At 42.4% G+C, this 19,856-nt stretch overlaps 1 protein-coding gene across 5 annotated transcripts; it reads left to right on the plus strand.

Annotated features, from left to right (window-relative positions):
* Positions 1–375: 375 nt before the first annotated feature.
* On the plus strand, positions 376–18,987 carry ralgapb (Ral GTPase activating protein non-catalytic subunit beta). 5 transcript variants are annotated; one of them, XM_057338048.1, is made up of 31 exons: positions 376–552; positions 1,959–2,166; positions 3,267–3,469; positions 3,675–3,841; positions 4,670–4,856; positions 5,092–5,223; positions 5,356–5,534; positions 7,504–7,655; positions 7,737–7,941; positions 9,049–9,084; positions 10,186–10,387; positions 10,597–10,764; positions 11,008–11,122; positions 11,230–11,377; positions 11,543–11,607; positions 11,700–11,838; positions 12,674–12,807; positions 13,030–13,212; positions 13,350–13,501; positions 13,584–13,771; positions 14,031–14,134; positions 14,250–14,405; positions 14,659–14,868; positions 15,146–15,304; positions 15,384–15,543; positions 15,637–15,759; positions 15,993–16,129; positions 16,494–16,599; positions 16,690–16,765; positions 16,926–17,074; positions 17,159–18,987. In XM_057338048.1, the coding sequence occupies exons 2-31, from the start codon at positions 1,990–1,992 to the stop codon at positions 17,350–17,352; spliced, it is 4,506 nt and encodes a 1,501-aa protein (XP_057194031.1). In that variant the 5' UTR covers positions 376–552; positions 1,959–1,989; the 3' UTR covers positions 17,353–18,987. The 5 variants fall into 5 exon arrangements, with proteins under 5 accessions (XP_057194031.1, XP_057194032.1, XP_057194035.1 ...); XM_057338049.1 differs by having other exon boundaries at positions 12,686–12,807; XM_057338052.1 differs by lacking the exon at positions 9,049–9,084 and having other exon boundaries at positions 12,686–12,807.
* The last annotated feature ends 869 nt before the right edge of the window (positions 18,988–19,856 follow it).

Here is a 19,856-nt window from a genome sequence, read left to right on the forward strand (position 1 = left end):
ATGGACGTCTCTTGGGACATACATGCTAAATAGATAAGTTAATTCAGTTCTATATTTACACATTTAATATCACGTAAATGTCACATTGTGTCAGTACTGATCAAAGTTTCATGGTTTTCTGATTATACCAGCTATTGCAGTACTGTACCATGATGACTCTCATTTTATAAAATGCTGCATTTTCACTCTACTTACTCGAGGCTTAATGTGAAATAGTTCGCTGTTTCTAGTTGTCTAGTTATCACTCATCCAGTTTTTGATATTTATTTATTGCAATGACACAGTACAACATTAAAGCAATAAGACACCACTTTGAAGTCGATTGATTCACAAGCGAGTCGCTTTGCGAGTCTGTCGACCGTATCATAAAAACGAAGCAGCTCGCAAAACGAGTCATTGGCGAATTGGATCCCAGCAGCGATCGCTCACATCGGCCGCTGCAGCCAGCCCGAAGCCCAGCCGTCTGAGGTGACGATGGAGGATCTGATCTAATGACAAATATGCTGCTTTACTTCCAGAACGACCGACTAATTGCTATGTGAAGTGAATCAGGTAACGCTGTCTGTTCATATCACTGCGCTGCGTTGTGTCTACGGGCTCTTGTGCTGTCTGCCTAATGAAAAACTCATGTGAATTGTTTAAGCACCAAATCCAGGTCAACGTTGAGTATGTTTCGTGTTTTAAGTTCACTGTTTGAGTAAATGCAGTATTTTACCTCAGGAGAATGTAGCCTCAAAATAAGTGAGCTGTCTTGTTAGAGGACTCGGGTACGTTTGAATCACGGCCAAAGTCCCGCATTGCGGCCTGCTCCGGTTTATTCGGACTACAATACGAATTAATTTGCTTTATGTATGTATTGAATGTAACCCTTTATTTTATCAAATGAGGAATAGATGTGGGAGGAAGTTGAGTGACAAGTGTCGCGATGCTGGAGTCAGTTGTCAAATTTACCTGACTGACCTGAACGAACACTAAGGTCCGGTTCTGATGGTTTTCCTGGTTTTTTTAAGCAGAAGGTATGAATATGCTTTTTGTGCCTCGTCTGTTTGTATCTTTAGCGATAATATTGTGATTTCTGTGTGGTTTAATGTCAGTCAGTCATTGCGAATGAGTCTGTGTTAGCTTAGCTCGCTGCCTGACTGACTAACGTTAGCTGCCAACAGTGAAGCGTTCTTTCTCTCTGTTTAACGCACCGAACAAACAAAGTCACTTACGTATACGCATACAAACAGTTTGAACTAGTACGAAAAGATTAATGTACATGTATAAATATGAACGTGAATGGTTTTATTGTGTTCAGGGACTCTTGTCTGTACAGTTAGCGCGGATGCTAATAAACACTCCGGCTACGGAAGTTAAATCGAAAACAACAACAGAAATGCATTTAACATCGAATGTATTATAGTTTAATGTGGAACATCTGAGTGGTTTTGGTATATCTGCTCCCCTTGCTTGCGTGACATTTAAAAATAAGTAATTACAGTTGTAAAAATGCACTAAACTAAAGTACCATGGTAGTACTATGGTATTCTGTGGAGTACGGTGTAAATGCCACGACATCACTGAAATGACATTACAAGCATCTGTAATGATTATTAATAAAACTAGTTTGTATTTATTTTGATATCCATTGGTAAATAGTTTGTATATGTGTGTTTATGATTGTTTTGAAAGTGATTCAAGTGAGTCCGTTTTGTTGGATTTCAGGTGTTCACGTGACTTTCCTCCATCATTTAACGTTTTGCTTCTAATATTAGCAGATTGTGCAGATCGAGTCTATATTAAAAAAGTCAAACATCAGTCAGGTCTTTCAATCATTTGTTGAATTCATCATCACTTTGGTCTATCAGATGAAACAAACCACAGCCGCTCGTGTCAGATTATCGCGCTCTGTAGTGTTGTCGAAACACTGTCCTGCAAAGTTTGAAAGATAAAGTTGTATGTGTGTCTCTCCTCAGGCCACGCTGAGATCCAGTTGAAGTCTCGGTCATGTACTCGGAGTGGCGGTCGTTACACCTGGTGGTCCAAAGCGACCAGGGCCACCTGAGTGTATTGCACACTTACCCGGCAGGCGTGGGACGGGACGTGGCCAATGCAGTGGTACGCCCCCTGGGAAACAGCCTCGGAGGCGCGCCGTCTGAATGCCTCCTGAAGACTGACAAGGAGGTAAGGACTGTGTGTGTGAAGGGAGAACTCCGACTTACAGCTCGCTGTGAAGTATTTCAGAAGAATTGCTTCAGCGACCTGTTAACTATTAACTGTTATTCTGCTGAGTTAAAGAGAAACCTTGAGGTGTCCTGTTGGAGAACGTTCATTCTGAGAGTCACAGAGTGGTGGATTTTACACTGTTGACATACAAACCAACTCCAGCCACAAGAATGAAAGTGTTTAATTGTCATTTTAATAACATTAGTGTGCACTCAGAACACTTTGGTACCTTTGATATACCATGGTAGTGAATGATTACCATAGTATTATTTTCTGTGTGTGTTTCTGTACGTCCTGACCAGCGCTGTCCTGTGTCCTCCGGCTGCTTTTACATTTGCATGATCTGGATGGAAACCAAAACACTCCATTTTCATCAGTGTTCAGTACCTGTGATTTTCATTCGTTGAAACGTCTGTGTCTGTTTACAGCCTTCATCTACTTCTCTCTTTTGTTTGTTTGTGTATCTGGGTGGGTTAAATATTTTCTCATCGATGCGCGTAGCTCTGACTTCCCTCTGCATCTCATTGTGCTCGTGGTTCCTGTAGGCTTCTGTGTACTGTGATAAGGCCAGAAGGAAATCCTGTCTATTCCCTTTTCACCTCTGGTTTGTTTTTCTTGACCTCTCCCCCCCGAACCCTTTGCTTCTGATGGAGTTCAATGCCGCCCGATGGTGCCAGTTTGGAATAAAGTCCAGAAAAACCGCCGGTTCAACAGTGCACCGCTGGGCACGACCATGTGGTTTCCGACATAAGTTAACTACCGCTCATACACCAACAGTGTCAGTGAACAAACCCTGCATGCACTGTTAGTCAGTTTGGGTGTATAGACCAGAATATTTTGGTAGTAAAGTGTGGCCTCTAGGACCCTTTAAATAATATTCAATTCTATTGCTTTCAACCTATAAATGCTGTAAAAATTATGGTTGAAATATCCGTTATCGTTATGCATTTCGGACAAATGATTTAACGATTGTGCTAAAATCATTTTTATAGATTCTGTGTTGCTGTTTCTTCTCGAAACTTGAAACAGGTTTGTATTTTTGTCATTCTGCTCCTCAGGTCAAATGGACCATGGAGGTTCTGTGTTACGGTCTGACGCTCCCGCTGGATGGAGATACGGTGAAGTTGTGTGTGGACGTCTACACTGACTGGATAATGGCCCTGGTTTCTCCAAGAGACTCAATCCCGCAGCCCATCATCAAAGAACCTAACCTCTACGTTCAGACCATCCTCAAACACCTGCACAACCTTTTTCTACCCAGGTGAATTTGGCCCGAGGGTTTATTTACCTATGATGCGCTCGGTATTTACGACACAAATGGTGCAAACAACTCGGTAACAGTTCACCTGTAATGCAACTGTGTAGTTTGTTAAAGGACAGCAATGCCGAAGGTGTTTGAAAGTAACTGCCTGTTTGTGTTTTATCTGAGCACTGTGTGAATGATTGAAATGGTTTGTTTCTTTCAGACCCGAGCACTTCAGCCTGATGCACTTTAAATTGTGTCAGCAAGTGTTATCTGCCGTGCAGAAGTTGGCACGGGACTCGTCGGGTATGGCCCGAGAGACGTGGGAGGTGCTTCTCCTCTTCCTGCTCAGAATCAACGACACGCTACTTGCCCCGCCCACTGTGGGAGGTCCGTATCCATAACAACCACATTGACTCGCAAACAAATGAGAGCTGGTCCAAGTTTTGCATCTAGACAAACTGAATTTTGTGTGCACTATGCCATTGACCTCGTGTGTAGAATCCCTGATCCACGTGAATTTGTTTAACCATTAAAAAAACATTTGCAGGGTGTCCGCGTGGTCTTCAAAAGTATTAAAAGTTGATAAATAAATTTAGAGAAAATGAAGGCCCTTAAAACGTTTTAAAAAGTCTTAAATGCCATTTTCCAAGGTATTCAATTTTGTATCATCTTTTCATAATTTGTCCTCATGCTAAAGTTTGCCTGAATTTAATCATTGCGTAGGCGAATAGTGGGAGGTCCATTTACACCCGGTTGTTAAACAACATCGTCAACTAATGGCAAATTGTTGGAGGATAAAGAGTTGGAACCATGGCTGAGGGCCGTCTCTGGGAATAACCGTGAGCCGTACCGCTAAGGCGATTAGCGTAGCTTCATTTCTCGTTCTAATAAACCTTGCATTGGGTTAGTCACTCAACTCATTCTGTTGTGCTTCGTTCCCACCCTTCTGAATTATGTTGCATTAATAAGGAGCTATCACAAACTAAGACTGTTTAGTTGTGCGATCTTACAATCTGTATATAGTAAATGTAAGTTTAAGTGTAGCAAATGTAACCGATTAAAACAAAAAAGTGGCGATGAGGTCTTAAAATGTATGGAAAGAGTCGTAAAAAAGGTCAATTTAGCTCCATGATTCCTGTATATACCCTGATTTGGATCAAAAGGATCGAGCTTAACTTCTATTGAACATCAGGCATCACTTTTTGTCTCCTGCAGGAGGTATAGCAGAGAAGCTGGCGGAGAAGTTAATAAGCGTGTTGTTCGAGGTTTGGTTTCTGGCCTGCACGCGCTGTTTCCCCACGCCGCCCTACTGGAAGACCGCACGAGAGATGCTGGCCAACTGGAGACACCACCCTCCCGTGGTGGAGCAGTGGAGTAAAGTTATCTCCGCTCTCACTTCCAGGTACTTCAGCAAGAGTCTGAAGAGCAGACGTGATCTGCAGTGCTGTCAGTGATCTGATATCTGATATTGACAGCCACTACACAGACACGCTGCAGTTTGTAGTGTGTCTATAAGAGGACCTGCTTTTGAATGCTGAGGTTAAGCGCTCACTGTAACCGCAGGACATCATACAGTCAGCAGTTGATCTATTGCTGTGTACGTTTGTTTGATCTTCATCTTATTTGTTTTCCCGCAGGCTGCTGAGGTTCATGTACGGCCCATCGTTCCCTCTGTTTAAAGTGCCAGAGGAGGACGCTGGTCTCATTCCAGCTGAGATGGACAATGACTGTGTGTCACAGACGTGGTATCGCTTTCTGCACATGCTCAGGTCTGCAACACAATCTGCTTTATGTGTTTATTTCACACTTAACGGACGAGACGAAAAAATGTCCCTGTTCTACAGTTCAGAACATAGATGCATGAGATGTAATAATCTGAAGGTGTCTCTCTCTCCCATCAGTAACCCTGTGGATCTGAGCAACCCCGTCATAGTGAGCTCCACCCCGAAATTTCAGGAGCAGTTATTGGGGGTTAACAGTGTCCCGCATGAGGTCATGCAGCACCCCTGTCTCAAACAACTGCCCCAGATCTTCTTCAGAGCAATGAGAGGAGTCAGCTGTCTCGTGGACGCCTTCCTCGGTAAGACCGTGCGCCATTATCTGTCTATATATACGACTGTAGTATGATATCCCCGCTGTACTTTTGAGTACTGTATTTTGCAGTTTCTTTTTTTCTTGTATGTTTATTGCTTCTTTTAACCACACATAACTTCACAAATTATAACAAACAATATTCACATAGTTTAAATCATCAAACAACCAAAAAAAAGGAAAGCCGACAATTTTTTCTTTTAAAATAAAATGTAGAAAAGATACATAAAAACAACATAAAAAAACAGATATCTTAAAGGCCTCCTCTTACAGGACACACATTTCTTACATAACTTCCATTATCCCATTGATTATCTCTTCATTCTGTATTTTGCAGTTTCACCGCAATGAAGCTATGCGTTCGAGATCATTTATTTTGTGATGTTATTACATTGCATTTCATTTGAACATCTGTGAACTAGCCATGTTGTGTGTGACTGTCTTTCCATTTCTCAGGTGTTGCTGTTTCTAAGAAACTCCCATGTTGTGAAATTCTGCCGACTTATGGTACCTGTGATGTTTCAGCTGTCTGATAATCTGTACTGTAGAATTACTGTCATTCAAAAAAAATTGGTTAAACTGGTAGTGGTATTGCTGAGCAGCGTGTCTGTGATTTTAAAGTGGTCTCGCACGTTTTGATGGTTTTTTTTAGAGATATTGTTTTATGTTTCTCCGTTTCTCAGGAGCCACAGTGTCTAGGAGCAATTTTCGAGACAGACTTCCCTCTATAGGTATACTAACCCTATCCAAACCCGATCAGTTAACCAACAGTAGAACTAACTCCCCACCAGACTGATTCTCTTCATTGAGGTGTTTGGGTGCAATAGAAGACCTCACATGCTGATCAGAAATACTCACACAATAAAAATGTGTTTTATTCAGTATTAGTAGAATAATGTAGTATACTGCCGTTTTTCCCCTTGAGTAGCAGTTTATGACGGTATGTATGTTTTTCTTTATAATCTCATTTTTCTCCAGGTGTTGCTGTATCTCGGAACAATTTTCGAGACCGGCTCCCATCTTATGGTATTTGATAACATGCCTCTGGCCAATCGAAAGGGAGATTGATGTCTATTGTAGATTTTCTTGGTGTTTGGTATATATATATACGAAAGCCTTTACCTTTTTATTTAATGGGGACAATAAATGCGAGCATAAAAACTACCCTGGTCCAACACTTTCATGGGGTCTCTTTTGAGATATTGTCGAGGTGGTGGTGTCCATGATGAAATATGATCTCTGCTCTTCCAAAGGCAACAATCAATGAAGGTCTTGGGTTGTGATCTGGAGAGCTTTCTGAAACAGGCCAATGAAGGAGAGATTTCTTTCCTTTGCAAACCAATCAGGTTTTAGGCAAATAACTCATTTGAATGCAGGTTTGAGAGCGTTTTCTACGAATCAGCGACGCAGCTGTGATGCTGTATGAAAATGCTGATGCTCCTCTTTGTGTTTCTATCAGCATGACTCTGACTTCCAGTTATGTGTTGATGTAGATGTGTGTTAAATGAGGGATGACACCAGAAGATTCTTGTGTGTTCTCAAATATAAAAATCCTTTTTTTGGTGAATCATTGCATGACTCACCCAATCAGAACTCACCATGATGTTTTATTCAATGCATAAAATTGATTGAAGCAATTTTATGTTTATATTGTGATGTGGGGAAAAGTACATAAACAACTGCTATATCAGCTCACATCTTTTTGTGTTTACTTGATTATTTTGTGGTCGGTGTGTCAAACAGATGATTTTTTGGGGGGGCTTGCCGATCAAATGAATGAATTCAAGAAGCATCTAATGTTCATTTCTTTCGTGAGATTTTGCAGCTATCACAACATCCAACATGATGACAGGTGCCTTATGGGAGAATCTTGACAGCTGAAGGAAATCAAACAGATGTGTCATTTTATTTCTGTGTATTTTGGTTTTGATTCTCTGTATTTTTTCCACCTGTCTCAGGTATATCTCGCCCGCGGTCAGACAGTGCTCCGCCCACCCCTGTTAACAGGCTCAGCATGCCGCCGCCCCCAACGACAACTAACACTACACCCCCTCACAACCGCAGGCACCGCCCCACTGCTGTTACCAAGACAACCAGCAAAGCTTCAACGGTATGACCGTACATGCGTCACGTCGAAATGAAAATGAACATGTTCTGTTTTAAAATCATCGTACTCTTCATTACTCTTCAGACCAGCCAAACCAAAGTGGCACACCAACCGTCCACGTCGCCTCTCTCCAGCCCAAACCAGACGAGCTCAGAGCCCCGGCCGCTCCCCGCCCCAACCCGACCGAAGGTCAACAGCGTGCTGAATCTCTTCGGCCAATGGCTGTTTGACGCCGCGCTGGTCCACTGTAAACTTCACTCGGGTCTGAGCAGAGACAGCAGTATGACGGGTAAGACATTCTCCCGCTTTCATCCGTCTCACAATCAATACTGCGGTCACTCGTTCTGTTTGGTTTTTCATTTCTCTCCTTTCTTTACCTAAAGCGTGTTTGATTTTCTTTTTTGTTTTACGCACACATTCCTACCTGCAAGATTAAATCACGTTCAGGGTTTGTGTCGGCGTTGTGAAACTATACCTTCAATCTGGATGCACTGAAATATTTATGAAAAATCACATCAAATATTCCTGCTGTAGTTATTTGTACAACATCTCTCAGATATGAAGAAGTCAGATGGGTTAGTTGTGAGGATTTGTTTGCAAATGAACACTCACTAACTAGTGTCCACTTGCGGAGATCTTAAATTCATAGCTAAAATCTGAAATCAAAATTGAATCTGTATGATGCATCCGGTGAATGTTTTTTTATGTGTGGCAGAAGTAATGTTCGCCTCTGTAATCTTTCATCTGTAATGAAATAATTGTTCCTCCAAAATAATTTCCTCTGTGGCTTCTGTACTTCCTCAGAAGTATATCACATTATTATAATACAATGAGTTGTAAATGCCGGTCATTGGGTCACACAACAGAAGAAAAAGGAATATGAAACCAGACGGACACACGCTCATGTCATTACTCTCTGATAATAAAGCATGCATGAACACAGCTCAAGAAACTGAAGAGCTGTTTCATGAACTGCAAGATAATGTTGTTTATGATCTTTTTTCATCTCAAGGGTATTGGATATTTATGAGAACGTGCGAAGTGTAGTGTTAAAGAAGATAAAAATGGCTGTGCTTTGAACTATTCATATGTCTTTAGATCTTTGTTTTATTTTTTATCTGATACTTAATGAAATAAAACCATTTTGGCTAAATAAAGTCAATGAGGTAAACAAATGTAGGACACTAGAAGTATTTGGGACTTTTCTTATCATTATGAATTGTCAATCCATCTTTAGTTTAGTTTCTTTTGTTTTGTTCAATTTTTTTTTGCATGATGGGAAAACTTAAGCTCTCATAAAAGCGAAGCAATGGAAACATTTTGACCTTCTGCACAGTCTTATGACCTCTACTGCTGTTCTTTGATTTCTTTCCATTCTATCTCTGTTATCTTGCAGCGACATTTTTCCAAATTCTTCTTTCTTATAAATCTTGTAAGTAGGAACGCAAGCTTTACCAGTTGCAGTTCTTTCATTTTCCATTGGTTTCCTTTTTTAATCTCTTTTTGGTTTGTTTGACCTCCACTCTTTCATTGTTGCAGTACTTGTTTTCTTGGGGCAAGAGACGTACGCATACGCTGCTTAAGTCAGGGGTCCGTTAGGGGTCTAATTAATGACTGCTGCCCAAATCTCATCGGCTCAACTGCAACACATATTCTGCGTCGCTGGAACGCAGAGCAACTGCGTTCCGCCGAGACCTGAGAATATCTGCTGCGCTTGATCCTTCAACTTACCCGCCATCATTGAAACTAGTTCCTACCCATACCATCTCCCGAAGGACCTCTACTAACTAATCTTCTCCAAAGAAACACACCAACCAGTCTTTTTTTTGCCCAACATTCATTCGACCAGCTTTTCTTTTGCGTTAGCGTTTGATTCATTTCTTCCGTTTTCATCTGTTTTTTTGGTTTTGTATGGATATATCTGCATGTCGTAGTTGTTGGTGCAGTTTGTTTCAGCCATATTGTGCCTTATTGTCTTACTGTAGAATGCTGGGCAAATAGAAATTGGATCAAGTTTGTGTGAAATGAAATTTTGCTGACATGCTGTGATAACAGGGAGACTGACCAGGAGGCGTAATTTGTTTTGTTTCGTACCGTCTTTTCGACTAATGGAGTGAAATGTATTTGAATCTAGTTTTGCGTTTTCCCAACAAGCTTGTGTCTGTTCAGAAGAACGAAACAGTCCCCCTTGTAAAAGTGAATACATCTTAATATAATGTGAGTAAAGGACATTGTTGTTAACAGATTTGGATTATTTTAAAACAACAAAACATGAAATGAGTTTTAGGATGTACGTTGTGATGTCCATTCTTTCCAAACTTACATGTCACACAATTCCAAATACATGTAAGACGTCTCGCAAATCTTTATCACAACATGCTTTTATCAGAAGGGATTCCGCTATTTTATTTCCGTAGATATCAGAAGATCTCTTTGTCCGTCATCCCTGTTATGTCCTCCTGCGGTAGATGTATGAAAGTGTCATTTAGTCTTTGTGTTTGCTTCTTCCTCTCTGTTTCTCTCTCTCTCTCAGCCCTGGCGACTCAGGCTGGAGTTGAATTGAGACGGAAGGGTTCTCAGATGTCCACGGACACCATGGTGTCCAACCCCATGTTTGATGCAAACGAGTTTCCTGATAACTATGAGTCTGGTCGGGCTGAAGCGTGTGGAACGCTCTGTAGGATCTTCTGCAGTAAGAAGACCGGAGAGGAGATACTTCCTGTCTATCTCTCCAGGTAAACGCTGGTTTCATGAACATGCGAGGTTACTACATACATCAAACGCATCATGTGTCGTGTCATTTGTGACGCATGATCGTTCTGACGAATGTTTCTTTGAGAGACCAGGTTCAACATCAGGTTTGGATGGTGTCAAAATGTCCCATCAAGGTGTCTGAAGGACTAACATTCTGTTTTATGTCTGCTGTTGTTCTCTGGTTTTACAGGTTCTACATGGTTCTCATCCAGGGCCTTCAGATATCAGACTTTATCTGTAGACCGGTTCTGGCCAGCATTATCCTGAACTCTTCAGCTCTCTTCTGCTCTGATCTCAAAGGCATCAATGTTGTGGTTCCATATTTCATATCGGCGCTGGAGACCATTCTGCCTGACCGGTGAGAGTCACCAAAAACATTTTTTTTAAAGGGTTAAAGCGAATGGGGAGAAACATTCTTTGAACCGCTGTCCCAAACACCGTTCTTTAATTAAAAATGTAAGAATCATTTTCCCTGAAATGAAATGAAAGTTCCTATACAAGTTCAAAGGGACTGCTGTTCTTCCAGTGCTGTTCACCATTGAAACCTTACGCTTAAAGTGTCATGTTTATTTAAAATTGTCCTTCTGTTTGGTCTGAACAGAGAGTTGAGTAAGTTCAAGTCATATGTGAACCCCACCGAGCTGAGGAGAGCGTCCATTCACATCCTGCTGTCCATGCTGCCTCTTCCTCACCACTTCGGCAGCGTCAAATCAGAGGTGCAGAGACTTCATCTGTATAATCCAAAACTTTCCTTTCTGTGAACTGATCTACTAGTATAAAAATACGAATAAACCCATCGTGGTTTCTTTATTGTCACTGGCAGGTTCTTCTGGAGGGGAAATTCAGCAACGATGATAATTCTATGCATGACAAGGCGGTCACCTTTCTCTCCCTCAAGCTGCGATTGGTCAATATTTTGATTGGCGCCCTGCAAACAGAGACAGACTCGATCAATACACAGATGATACTAGGTAAGGCTGTCGGGTCAATAAATCCGCTTACCGGTTTGTCCGCTGAAATGGATTGTTCTGCCTCCCAGATCTGATTGGACAAGCCACGCTGCTGTGTAATAGCCAATATATGCAGACGTGTTATTATACTGTAAACAGCAGTTTTGCATGTTCTTCTGTTGACAGCGGCGATGCTCAATATCGTCCATGACTCTGCGCTTCTGGAATCTGTTGGTACTCAGGCTGAAGTGGTACGAGCTTTTCTGTTCATTTGTCAAAAATGTCCAAGTGCAGACACACAAGTGAGAGCGATATCTGTTTGTGTGCATGTGTGTGTCATCAGGCCAGTGTGGATGGCAGTCATTCTCTGGCCAAGAGCCACAGTCGCAATAACAGCGGTATCAGCAACACGAGCGCGGGCAGTTCAGAGGCCACCACCCCAGACAGCGAGCGACCCGCACAGGCCCTGATGAGAGACTACGGTACGTTTACACCCAGTGTTTATTATTTCATTATGAAAAGAACAGGTCACATGACACGAGAGAGATTGCATCAGTTTGTTCCGTTTAAGAGCAACGCATGAAACGGTGCTTTGTAGTAGTGTTTGGAAAGCTACTGATGGATGTAGTTAGCATCACTCACGTTCATACATGCAGCAGATTCATCGCAAGCTCATGACTCCAAGATCATCTCGCTGATGATCACCATAGCATCCAAACAATGATTTATTTGTGCCACCCTTCAAAGCACCACAAGGACACTCATGTGACACAAGATTGTGACGGAAATGTTTTTGCGCAAACATCTTGTTTCGGCTGAACTATCATCATGTTGTTTTCTCCGTGTATTTTGTGTTGGTCTTAAAGTCAGAGACACAGAAGAATGCGCTGTAATGCACCGTCTCGTCTGCATGTTTGTCTAACGAATGCCTGCCTGTGTTAGGGTAGGGTAGATGCCGTGTATCATGTCACATGAACATTATACGTGAGGCTGTGAGGTGTAAAATACAGTCCCAGTGTTCAGTTTCCTTCTTGTTTATTTGCTCCTGTAAATAAACAGAACAGACTGTATCTCTCCATCACTGTCTCAAATGAAATGTGGCGGCATCTTAAACAGTTTTTTTGAGCATGATCTCAAACGTACGCTATCGCAGCTGATTATTATTTTGTCCGTTAGCCTGATTCAGCTGATTGATGTTGCTCTGTATTTGTGTTTGATTGGCGTCTCGTGGCTCGTGACTGCATCTCCGTGCCTGGCTTGCGTTTGTGTGTGTTTGTTACTAACCCGCTGTGTGTGGCGTGCTGTTTTATATCCCAGCTCTTCACACAGACACAGCGACCGGGCTGCTGATCCGCAGTATTCACCTGCTCACCCAGAGACTCAACTCTCAGTGGAGACTCGACATGAGCATCTCGCTGGCCGCTCTCGAGCTTCTCGCCGGCCTCGCCAAGGTACCCTGACAGATTCACGCTCGCACGGCGGGGTTCTGTATAGCCCTCATAGAAAGTGTGATTAAAGATGTCATTGTGTGATGGACCGCTGTATCTGCCAGCGTGATCGGTGTGTTTGGTCATTTAACGACGACATTCAGATCAAGGCCGTTTCAAGGCATCGTATGTAAATGAAGCAGTTTGGTTTGATATATGATCACGCCGCCCCTCCTCTCGTGTCAGGTGAAGGTGAGCGTGGAGTCCTCTGATCGAAAGCGAGCCGTCAGCTCCGTGTGCAGCTACATCGTGTATCAGTGCAGTCGTCCGGCTCCGCTTCACTCCAGAGATCTGCACTCCATGATCGTCGCTGCGTTCCACTGCCTGTGTGTGTGGCTCACCGAACACCCCGACATGCTCAACGAGAAGGTATCGCCCGCATTACCTCAACGTCCAAGTGTTTGATGAAAAAACATACTAGAATATATTCCATACATAACGTATGCCACTGCTGTATCTTCCTCTGTGATCTAGACTGAGAGTTTGTGCTTGTTTATCGTTTTTAGGATTGTCTGATCGAGGTCTTGGAAATCGTCGAGCTCGGCATCTCGGGCAGCAAGTCCAAAACCCCCGAACAAGAAGTGAAGTATAAAGGTGACAAAGAGCACAACCCTGCATCCATGAGGGTGAAGGACGCCGCGGAGGCCACGTTATCTTGGTGAGCGAGACAGATGTGCTCATCTTGGTTCCTCTCTTCCTACACACGGACCCATCTTCATTCCTAACGTTCTGTGTTCCAGTATAATGCAGGTGTTGGGGGCGTTCCCATCTCCCAGCGGCCCCGCCTCTCCCTGCAGCCTGCTGAACGAGGACACGCTGATTAAATATTCCCGACTCACCTCCGCGTCCCACAGCAACTTCAGATACATTGTTCTGGATAACTCCGTCATCCTGGCGATGCTCGAACAACCACTGGGAAATGAACAGAGTGAGAGAAACACAGATTGTGTTGTGTCAAGGGTGCAAAAGTCACGGGTTGGATACACAGGGAATACACAATTATAAAATGAACAGCTTATTGTTTTGACAAAAGTGTCTGACAATTGCATAAATGTAAATGAATTGTGATGTCATTTTAAAATGTCACTTTGTTATTATGCATCATTTGACTTTAAATAGCCGTTATCAAACCAATGTCTTTAAACATGATGAAATGTTTTCTAATATTGGATTGTGTGTGTCGGCAGACCCCTGTCCTTCAGTTACTATGTTAATCCGAGGCATGTCCGGTCGCCACGCGTGGACAATGCAGCTCTTCCATCAGCCCAGAGGAGCAAGAGCCAATCAGAAGGTAAGACACGTCATCAGGCACCAATCACAACAGGGATGGACCAGCAGAGGCCAGTCGAATGACGTGGCTATTGTACATGGCAATGTTGTGACACGCTTTTTATTTTTACCTACAGCAGGTGTTTGTCCCCGAAAGTCGTCCCACTCCCAAAAACGACGTAGGAATTCGGTTTAACGTCAAGCACAGACCTTTCCCGGAGGAAGTGGATAAGATCCCGTTCGTGAAAGCCGACCTGAGCATCCCAGACCTGCATGACATTGTGGATAAAGAGGTGAAAACGTCTTATTATCCTCAGTGGTACAAACTTAACGTTGTATGTGGATTAATAAAACCTCACAGCGAGAAACAGCGCTCAGATGATGCTTGTGTGTGCAGATCTTTGATTTAAAGTGCTTTATCAAGTGTAAATCACTTTGCAGATGAAAACACGTGTGTTTATCAGAATATCAGTAAAAAAAAGAGTTTTAAAACAATCAGCGTCTTCATGTGAATCTCCGTCCATTAATCCTGTGGGTGTGTTTCAGCTGGAGCAACAGCATGATAAACTTCGAGCCGTGATGGCCAAACAGATGGACTACGAGCAGAAGCTGGAGCATCACACGGAGGATTTCTGGAGGAACAAACCCTACCCTGATCCTCTGACAGACTGTAAACCTCCTCCTCCAGCTCAAGAGTTCCAGACCGCTCGACTCTTCCTCTCGCACTTCGGCTTCCTGTCACTGGAGGCGCTCAAGGTGTCCGAACAAACCGCAAAACAATAATAATAGTTATTAACGGCCAGTCATATATTTAAAATACTACAAAAGAAGATATTTTGAGAAATGTCTCGGCGGTTTTGTTCATGTAATGGAAGTCAATAGGGTTTAATGTTGTTTGGTTATCAACGTTCTTCAAAATATCTTCTTTTGTGTTTTGTAGAAGGAAGAAAGTCGTACAGGTTTGGAATGACACGAGGATGAAAGAATTCTCATTTTTGGGCAGAAGTCTTAATTGGTATGCGTGTTTTCCCAGGAGCCTGGAAACAGTCGACTGCCTCCTCACCTCATCGCTCTCGACTCATCCGTGTCCGGCTTTTCCGATGACATCAGTTATCTGGACCTGTTGCCTTCCCGACCGTGTGACACCGTCTTTATCTTCTACATGAAAGCTGGACAAAAGAGCAGCCAAGAGGTGAAATCAGAGTTTCAAATCTTGTGGATTTTGAGAGTTTACCGCCGTTGACAACATGTTTGTCTTCACATGCATGTAGATCTTGAGGAACGTGGACTCCTCAGCTAACGTTCAGCCTCATTTTCTGGAGCTCTTGTTGTCTTTGGGCTGGCCGGTTGAGGTCGGACAGCACCCCGGATGGACGGGGAGCGTGTTCACCAGCTGGACCATAAACACACCCAATGGCACGGAAACACCAGGTACACACACATGATGAAGACCAAAATAAACCCTTGCTTGAGTGTCTTTGATTGGTAAGATCTGAGATAATTTCATGTTTTTTTGTTTTGTAGACGACTGTGTGACCCTGGGCGACACGGGCGGCGGTGTGTTTAACGGAGAAAAGCATGTGCTGTATTACGCTGACGGACTGACGGAAATAGCGTTTGTCGTACCGTCTCTGAGCGACTCGTCCGGTGCGTCAGCTCATCTACATTTAACACAAGACTTCTGTTTCAGTGTGTTTGTTTTTCTGTGCTAATGCCTGAACAGAAATGAAATGAAAGGTCACAAGCGTCTGATAACACACTGCAGAGTGCTGCTAATAGTGGATCTGTTTCTGTTTGCTTTGATGAGTTAAACCCATTTAATGAATTTCTATTGATTTCTTCAGCATGACAAATGTTCATTTCTGTGGTAATGTGTGCAGCCGAGTCGTCTGAGAGCAGCTTTCCGACCGCAGACTCCGACTCGCAGATGGAGCTGTTACCCGCTTTACTAAAACAACACAACCTCACGCTGGAGCTCAACCCCAATCACTCAGACAACATGGGCCCGGCACAGCGGGTAAACCATCTCGCCCTCTCTCGATGTTCAGTTTCATTTAAAGACGCTTTATTGTCGCGATTGTACTTGTCTCTTTCTTTCTCTGTCTCACATTTTCTCTCTCTCATAGACTAAACTGAGGTTCAGATATTTAAGCAATAAGCAAGGAAATGTCATTTTCAGAATTGTAATATTTCGTCTCGATGGGTGCTGTACTGTGAGATTCACAGCAGATAGTGTTATATCATGTTTCATTTGTTGTGTCCGCATGGAAACCGGAAGTCCCGACTTTGCATGTTTGTCCTTGACTTCTATTACAGTAGCAGTCAATAACATAATGTGATGTGTACTGTAACGTGTATTGTGTTTGTGGTGTTTCTTTCAGTCTCCCACGGTGAAGAGCAGGAAGTTGCCGGCGGGCCGGACGATACCTCCGTTAGGACCAGACACCAAAGTGTTGGTCGTGTGGGTGGAGAGATACGATGACATAGGTGAAATGTGAAGCCTGTTCAGATGCGTGTACTCTTATCATTCTCCAGCGTGAGAAATGCTTCTATAGCCTTCTGCTGTTGTTCATACAGAGAACTTTCCTGTATCAGAATTACTGACGGAGACGAGCACAGGTGTGGAGACGGCAGCTAACAGCACTGCGTCCAGGTAACACACACACACACACACATACACGTATTGTTCAGTCATGGCTGTCTGTGCATAGTTGACCACGGTGATGTGACTTTTAGTATTTTAGTATTGACAAGTTTGAAATACGGACTCAGTATATCAGTTTATCTCACTCACCCTCACTGGTTTCTCACAGGTCCAGCTCTTCAGAGAAGGACGTCCCTATAATCTTCATCCACCCGCTGAAAACCGGACTGTTCCGAATCAAACTGCACGGCGCTCTGGGTAAATTTAACATGGTCATTCCTCTGGTGGACAACATGGTCGTCAGTAGAAGATCACTCGGTACGTTTACATGTGTTTGTGTGTTCGTGTTTTATGTTGAAAATGAATCCTGGAGTCATGAATTTCTCCTCTCGCTCTCTCTAGGGTTCCTGGTGCGAGAGACTGTCATAAACGCGTGTCGGAGGAAGCGTCTAGAAAGCGACTCTTACAGCCCTCCACACGTGCGGCGGAAACAGAAAATCTCAGAAATCGTGAACCGTTATCGTAATAAACAACTCGAGCCGGAGTTTTACACCTCGTTGTTTCTGGAGGTCGGTGAGACGAGTCTCAATCCGTAAATGCGTGAGGTCGGAGTTTTTGAGCGTCTGTGACGATGGATTAGTTGTGTTTTCCATGTCGACTGGCCAAATCTCGCAGAACTCTTGCTTCCTCCGTCTTTACCTTAAAATCCATTCTTTGTTTAATCCGTTTCACTGGGGGATCTCATGAAAACTTGTACAGGTTCGTTCCTCACCAAAGCCCAAAGAACATTGAAACGTATTTAGAAAATGAAGCTTTTTTTTTTTTAATTGATTTTTTTTGCTATTCGTTACTGTAATATCATAAGGTTTCAGGACATTTTACTTACATGCATAATGCATGTGTATACTGTATATACTTGACAAATAGTATATCATGTTTTGTCTCGCAGTGTAAAAATCTCAATAGTTCCAAAGTAAAGTAAAATGGGACATTTTTGGGTGAAATATGATGTGGACAAGTTTCATGAGATGAACCCATTACTGTACTTCACAATGAATTATTTCATCATGTTTTTCATACACATCACTAACTGGAAGCATTAGCTCATCGTCACAGAAAGTCATTTCCTCCACAAACACGATTACAAAGAAACACTCAAATCCACGTCATGTCGGCCTCCAGTCCCCCCCACACACACGTTATGCGTGTCATTCTTATTACACGTGTCGTCCAACATAAACTTCAGTCTGCTCACCTCATTCTTCCTCTTCTGAAAATCTTTCAGTTTATTCATAATGAGAAATAGAGGTGTCGAGACATTAAGATTTATTGTGTGGCATCTCAACAGACAGTGGAGTAGGATTATGAGGGATTTGACCATACAACAGACCGCACAAACTACTGAGTTTTCACCTGGTGCTCGGAGACGCTGCGTGACTTTGAACCAGGATTCATTTCTCTTAAAGAACATGTAAGGGCTTTTCATTTATTTTATCGTCTTTTTTGTATACAAATGTCTGCTGGATGTCAAAAACACTGTTACACACATTTATTTTTCCTGCATTTTCATTTGCCAATATCTTTTTGTTTATTTGAGGCTTTGCTGTCAAGCGACACTGAATTCATCCAAACTGACATGTTAACTTGCTCAGCAATCCGTACGTCTTGATTTTGTACGTTTTCACAACACGAGCACTGTAGACATAAGGGATATGAAATGTTACTCTTCTCGGTCAACTATGTTTGTTCCGTTATTATGTGAATGTATTTCTGTACAGCACATCGTGTGTTGTAAAAGAACATTTCACCCACACAAACAGGCAGTTTTGATCCGGTTGTTCATCATGATTCAAAGCAGACTTGAACATCATGTGTCATTTTGTGGTCAGAAGACTCAATAATTTCTGTCCCCTTTTCTTCATTTTGTAAGAAGAGAACTGTAAAGACCTACATGCAGCATTGAGGATGTTCATGTGGTTGGTCGGAGGCGTCGCTTTCCTCTTTCGGTGTGTAAATATTGGCGACGTGGACTTTGTATAAAGTTTGACTTTGTATGTAAATATGCGGGTGTGAAGTCGAGCTCACTCATCTTATACTATTGATTAGAGACAGCACAGCAAACGAAAGCTTGTTTGTATTTATGCCTCATATATGTGTCCAAAACAAACATTGGATATTGAATGTAACACATGTAATGAAATAAAGATTTTAATTAAATTCTTATCATAAAACGACTGGTGCAGGCTTGCGTTGTACTTCAGAGTTTGACGCGTGGTCGTTTGTCCAGAAAAGGAGGTAAAGTACACCTAGAAATGTTCTAAAGATCATTGTGTGTTAAAATTAATGCAAGTACTTCTTCTTTGTTGTCTGATGTCTAAATAATGTATCGCGTAACAGATTTCTGTTTCAGTTGCTTTTCTTGAAAATCAGATTTTCTTCGTGAGCACTGGTGGATGGGTCTTTGTTTTCCTTAGTTTTTAAAATCACGTCATATTGAATTTGTTTAAGCTCAGAGCAGGTACTGAAGTAGAAGCTTACAAACCTGATGTTCTCCTGCTGTTCCACGAAAACAAGGTCACGGGTGACTTATCAAGGTCACCCACATGCGAGCATCGTTCCATCTCTACCATCTGCAGTGTGGTAAAGAAACAAGAGCGACTGCAGGAGAGACGTTTCTGTGAGAAATCAGCTGTTTGCTCAATGTAACATTTTCTATACTGAATTTTTACATTTTCTTCAATTTTTTCCTTTCTGGAAAACCATTTCAGGTAAGACATGCAAACATTCACATATCTTATTATTTACATCGAACTGTGCAGTTTGTGTGCCAGGGCGCCTTTCATTTCTAATCAGATTTCCTATTCTGGCCTGATGGATGATGAAGTACACAAAAAGTCCCACTGAGGGGTATCTAGAGACCACAACATCAAAAACACATAAGGGGTATTGAACAATCACACAGCAACAAAATAAAAGCTGTTTAATGCGTCTGCGTCTTTTTTTATAAGCTTAAAGATGTGCCTTCAGTGTGGAATTTTCTTATGTTTTGTAACAAACATACAGTTTAAATTGTGACCCTTAAAAGTAGTGTCTAGTCCCT

Source organism: Triplophysa rosa, linkage group LG7 (genome assembly GCF_024868665.1).
Source record: "Triplophysa rosa linkage group LG7, Trosa_1v2, whole genome shotgun sequence".
NCBI lineage: Eukaryota > Metazoa > Chordata > Actinopteri > Cypriniformes > Nemacheilidae > Triplophysa > Triplophysa rosa.

Excerpts from the sequence above, each read along its gene's own strand:
- ralgapb (XM_057338048.1), top strand. The coding sequence starts at position 1,990 with ATGTACTCGGAGTGGCGGTCGTTACACCTGGTGGTCCAAAGCGACCAG. Across the intron at positions 5,535-7,503 it reads TCTCGTGGACGCCTTCCTCG|GTATATCTCGCCCGCGGTCA; the intron begins GTAAGACCGTGC and ends CACCTGTCTCAG. Across the intron at positions 13,502-13,583 it reads GCGGAGGCCACGTTATCTTG|TATAATGCAGGTGTTGGGGG; the intron begins GTGAGCGAGACA and ends TCTGTGTTCCAG.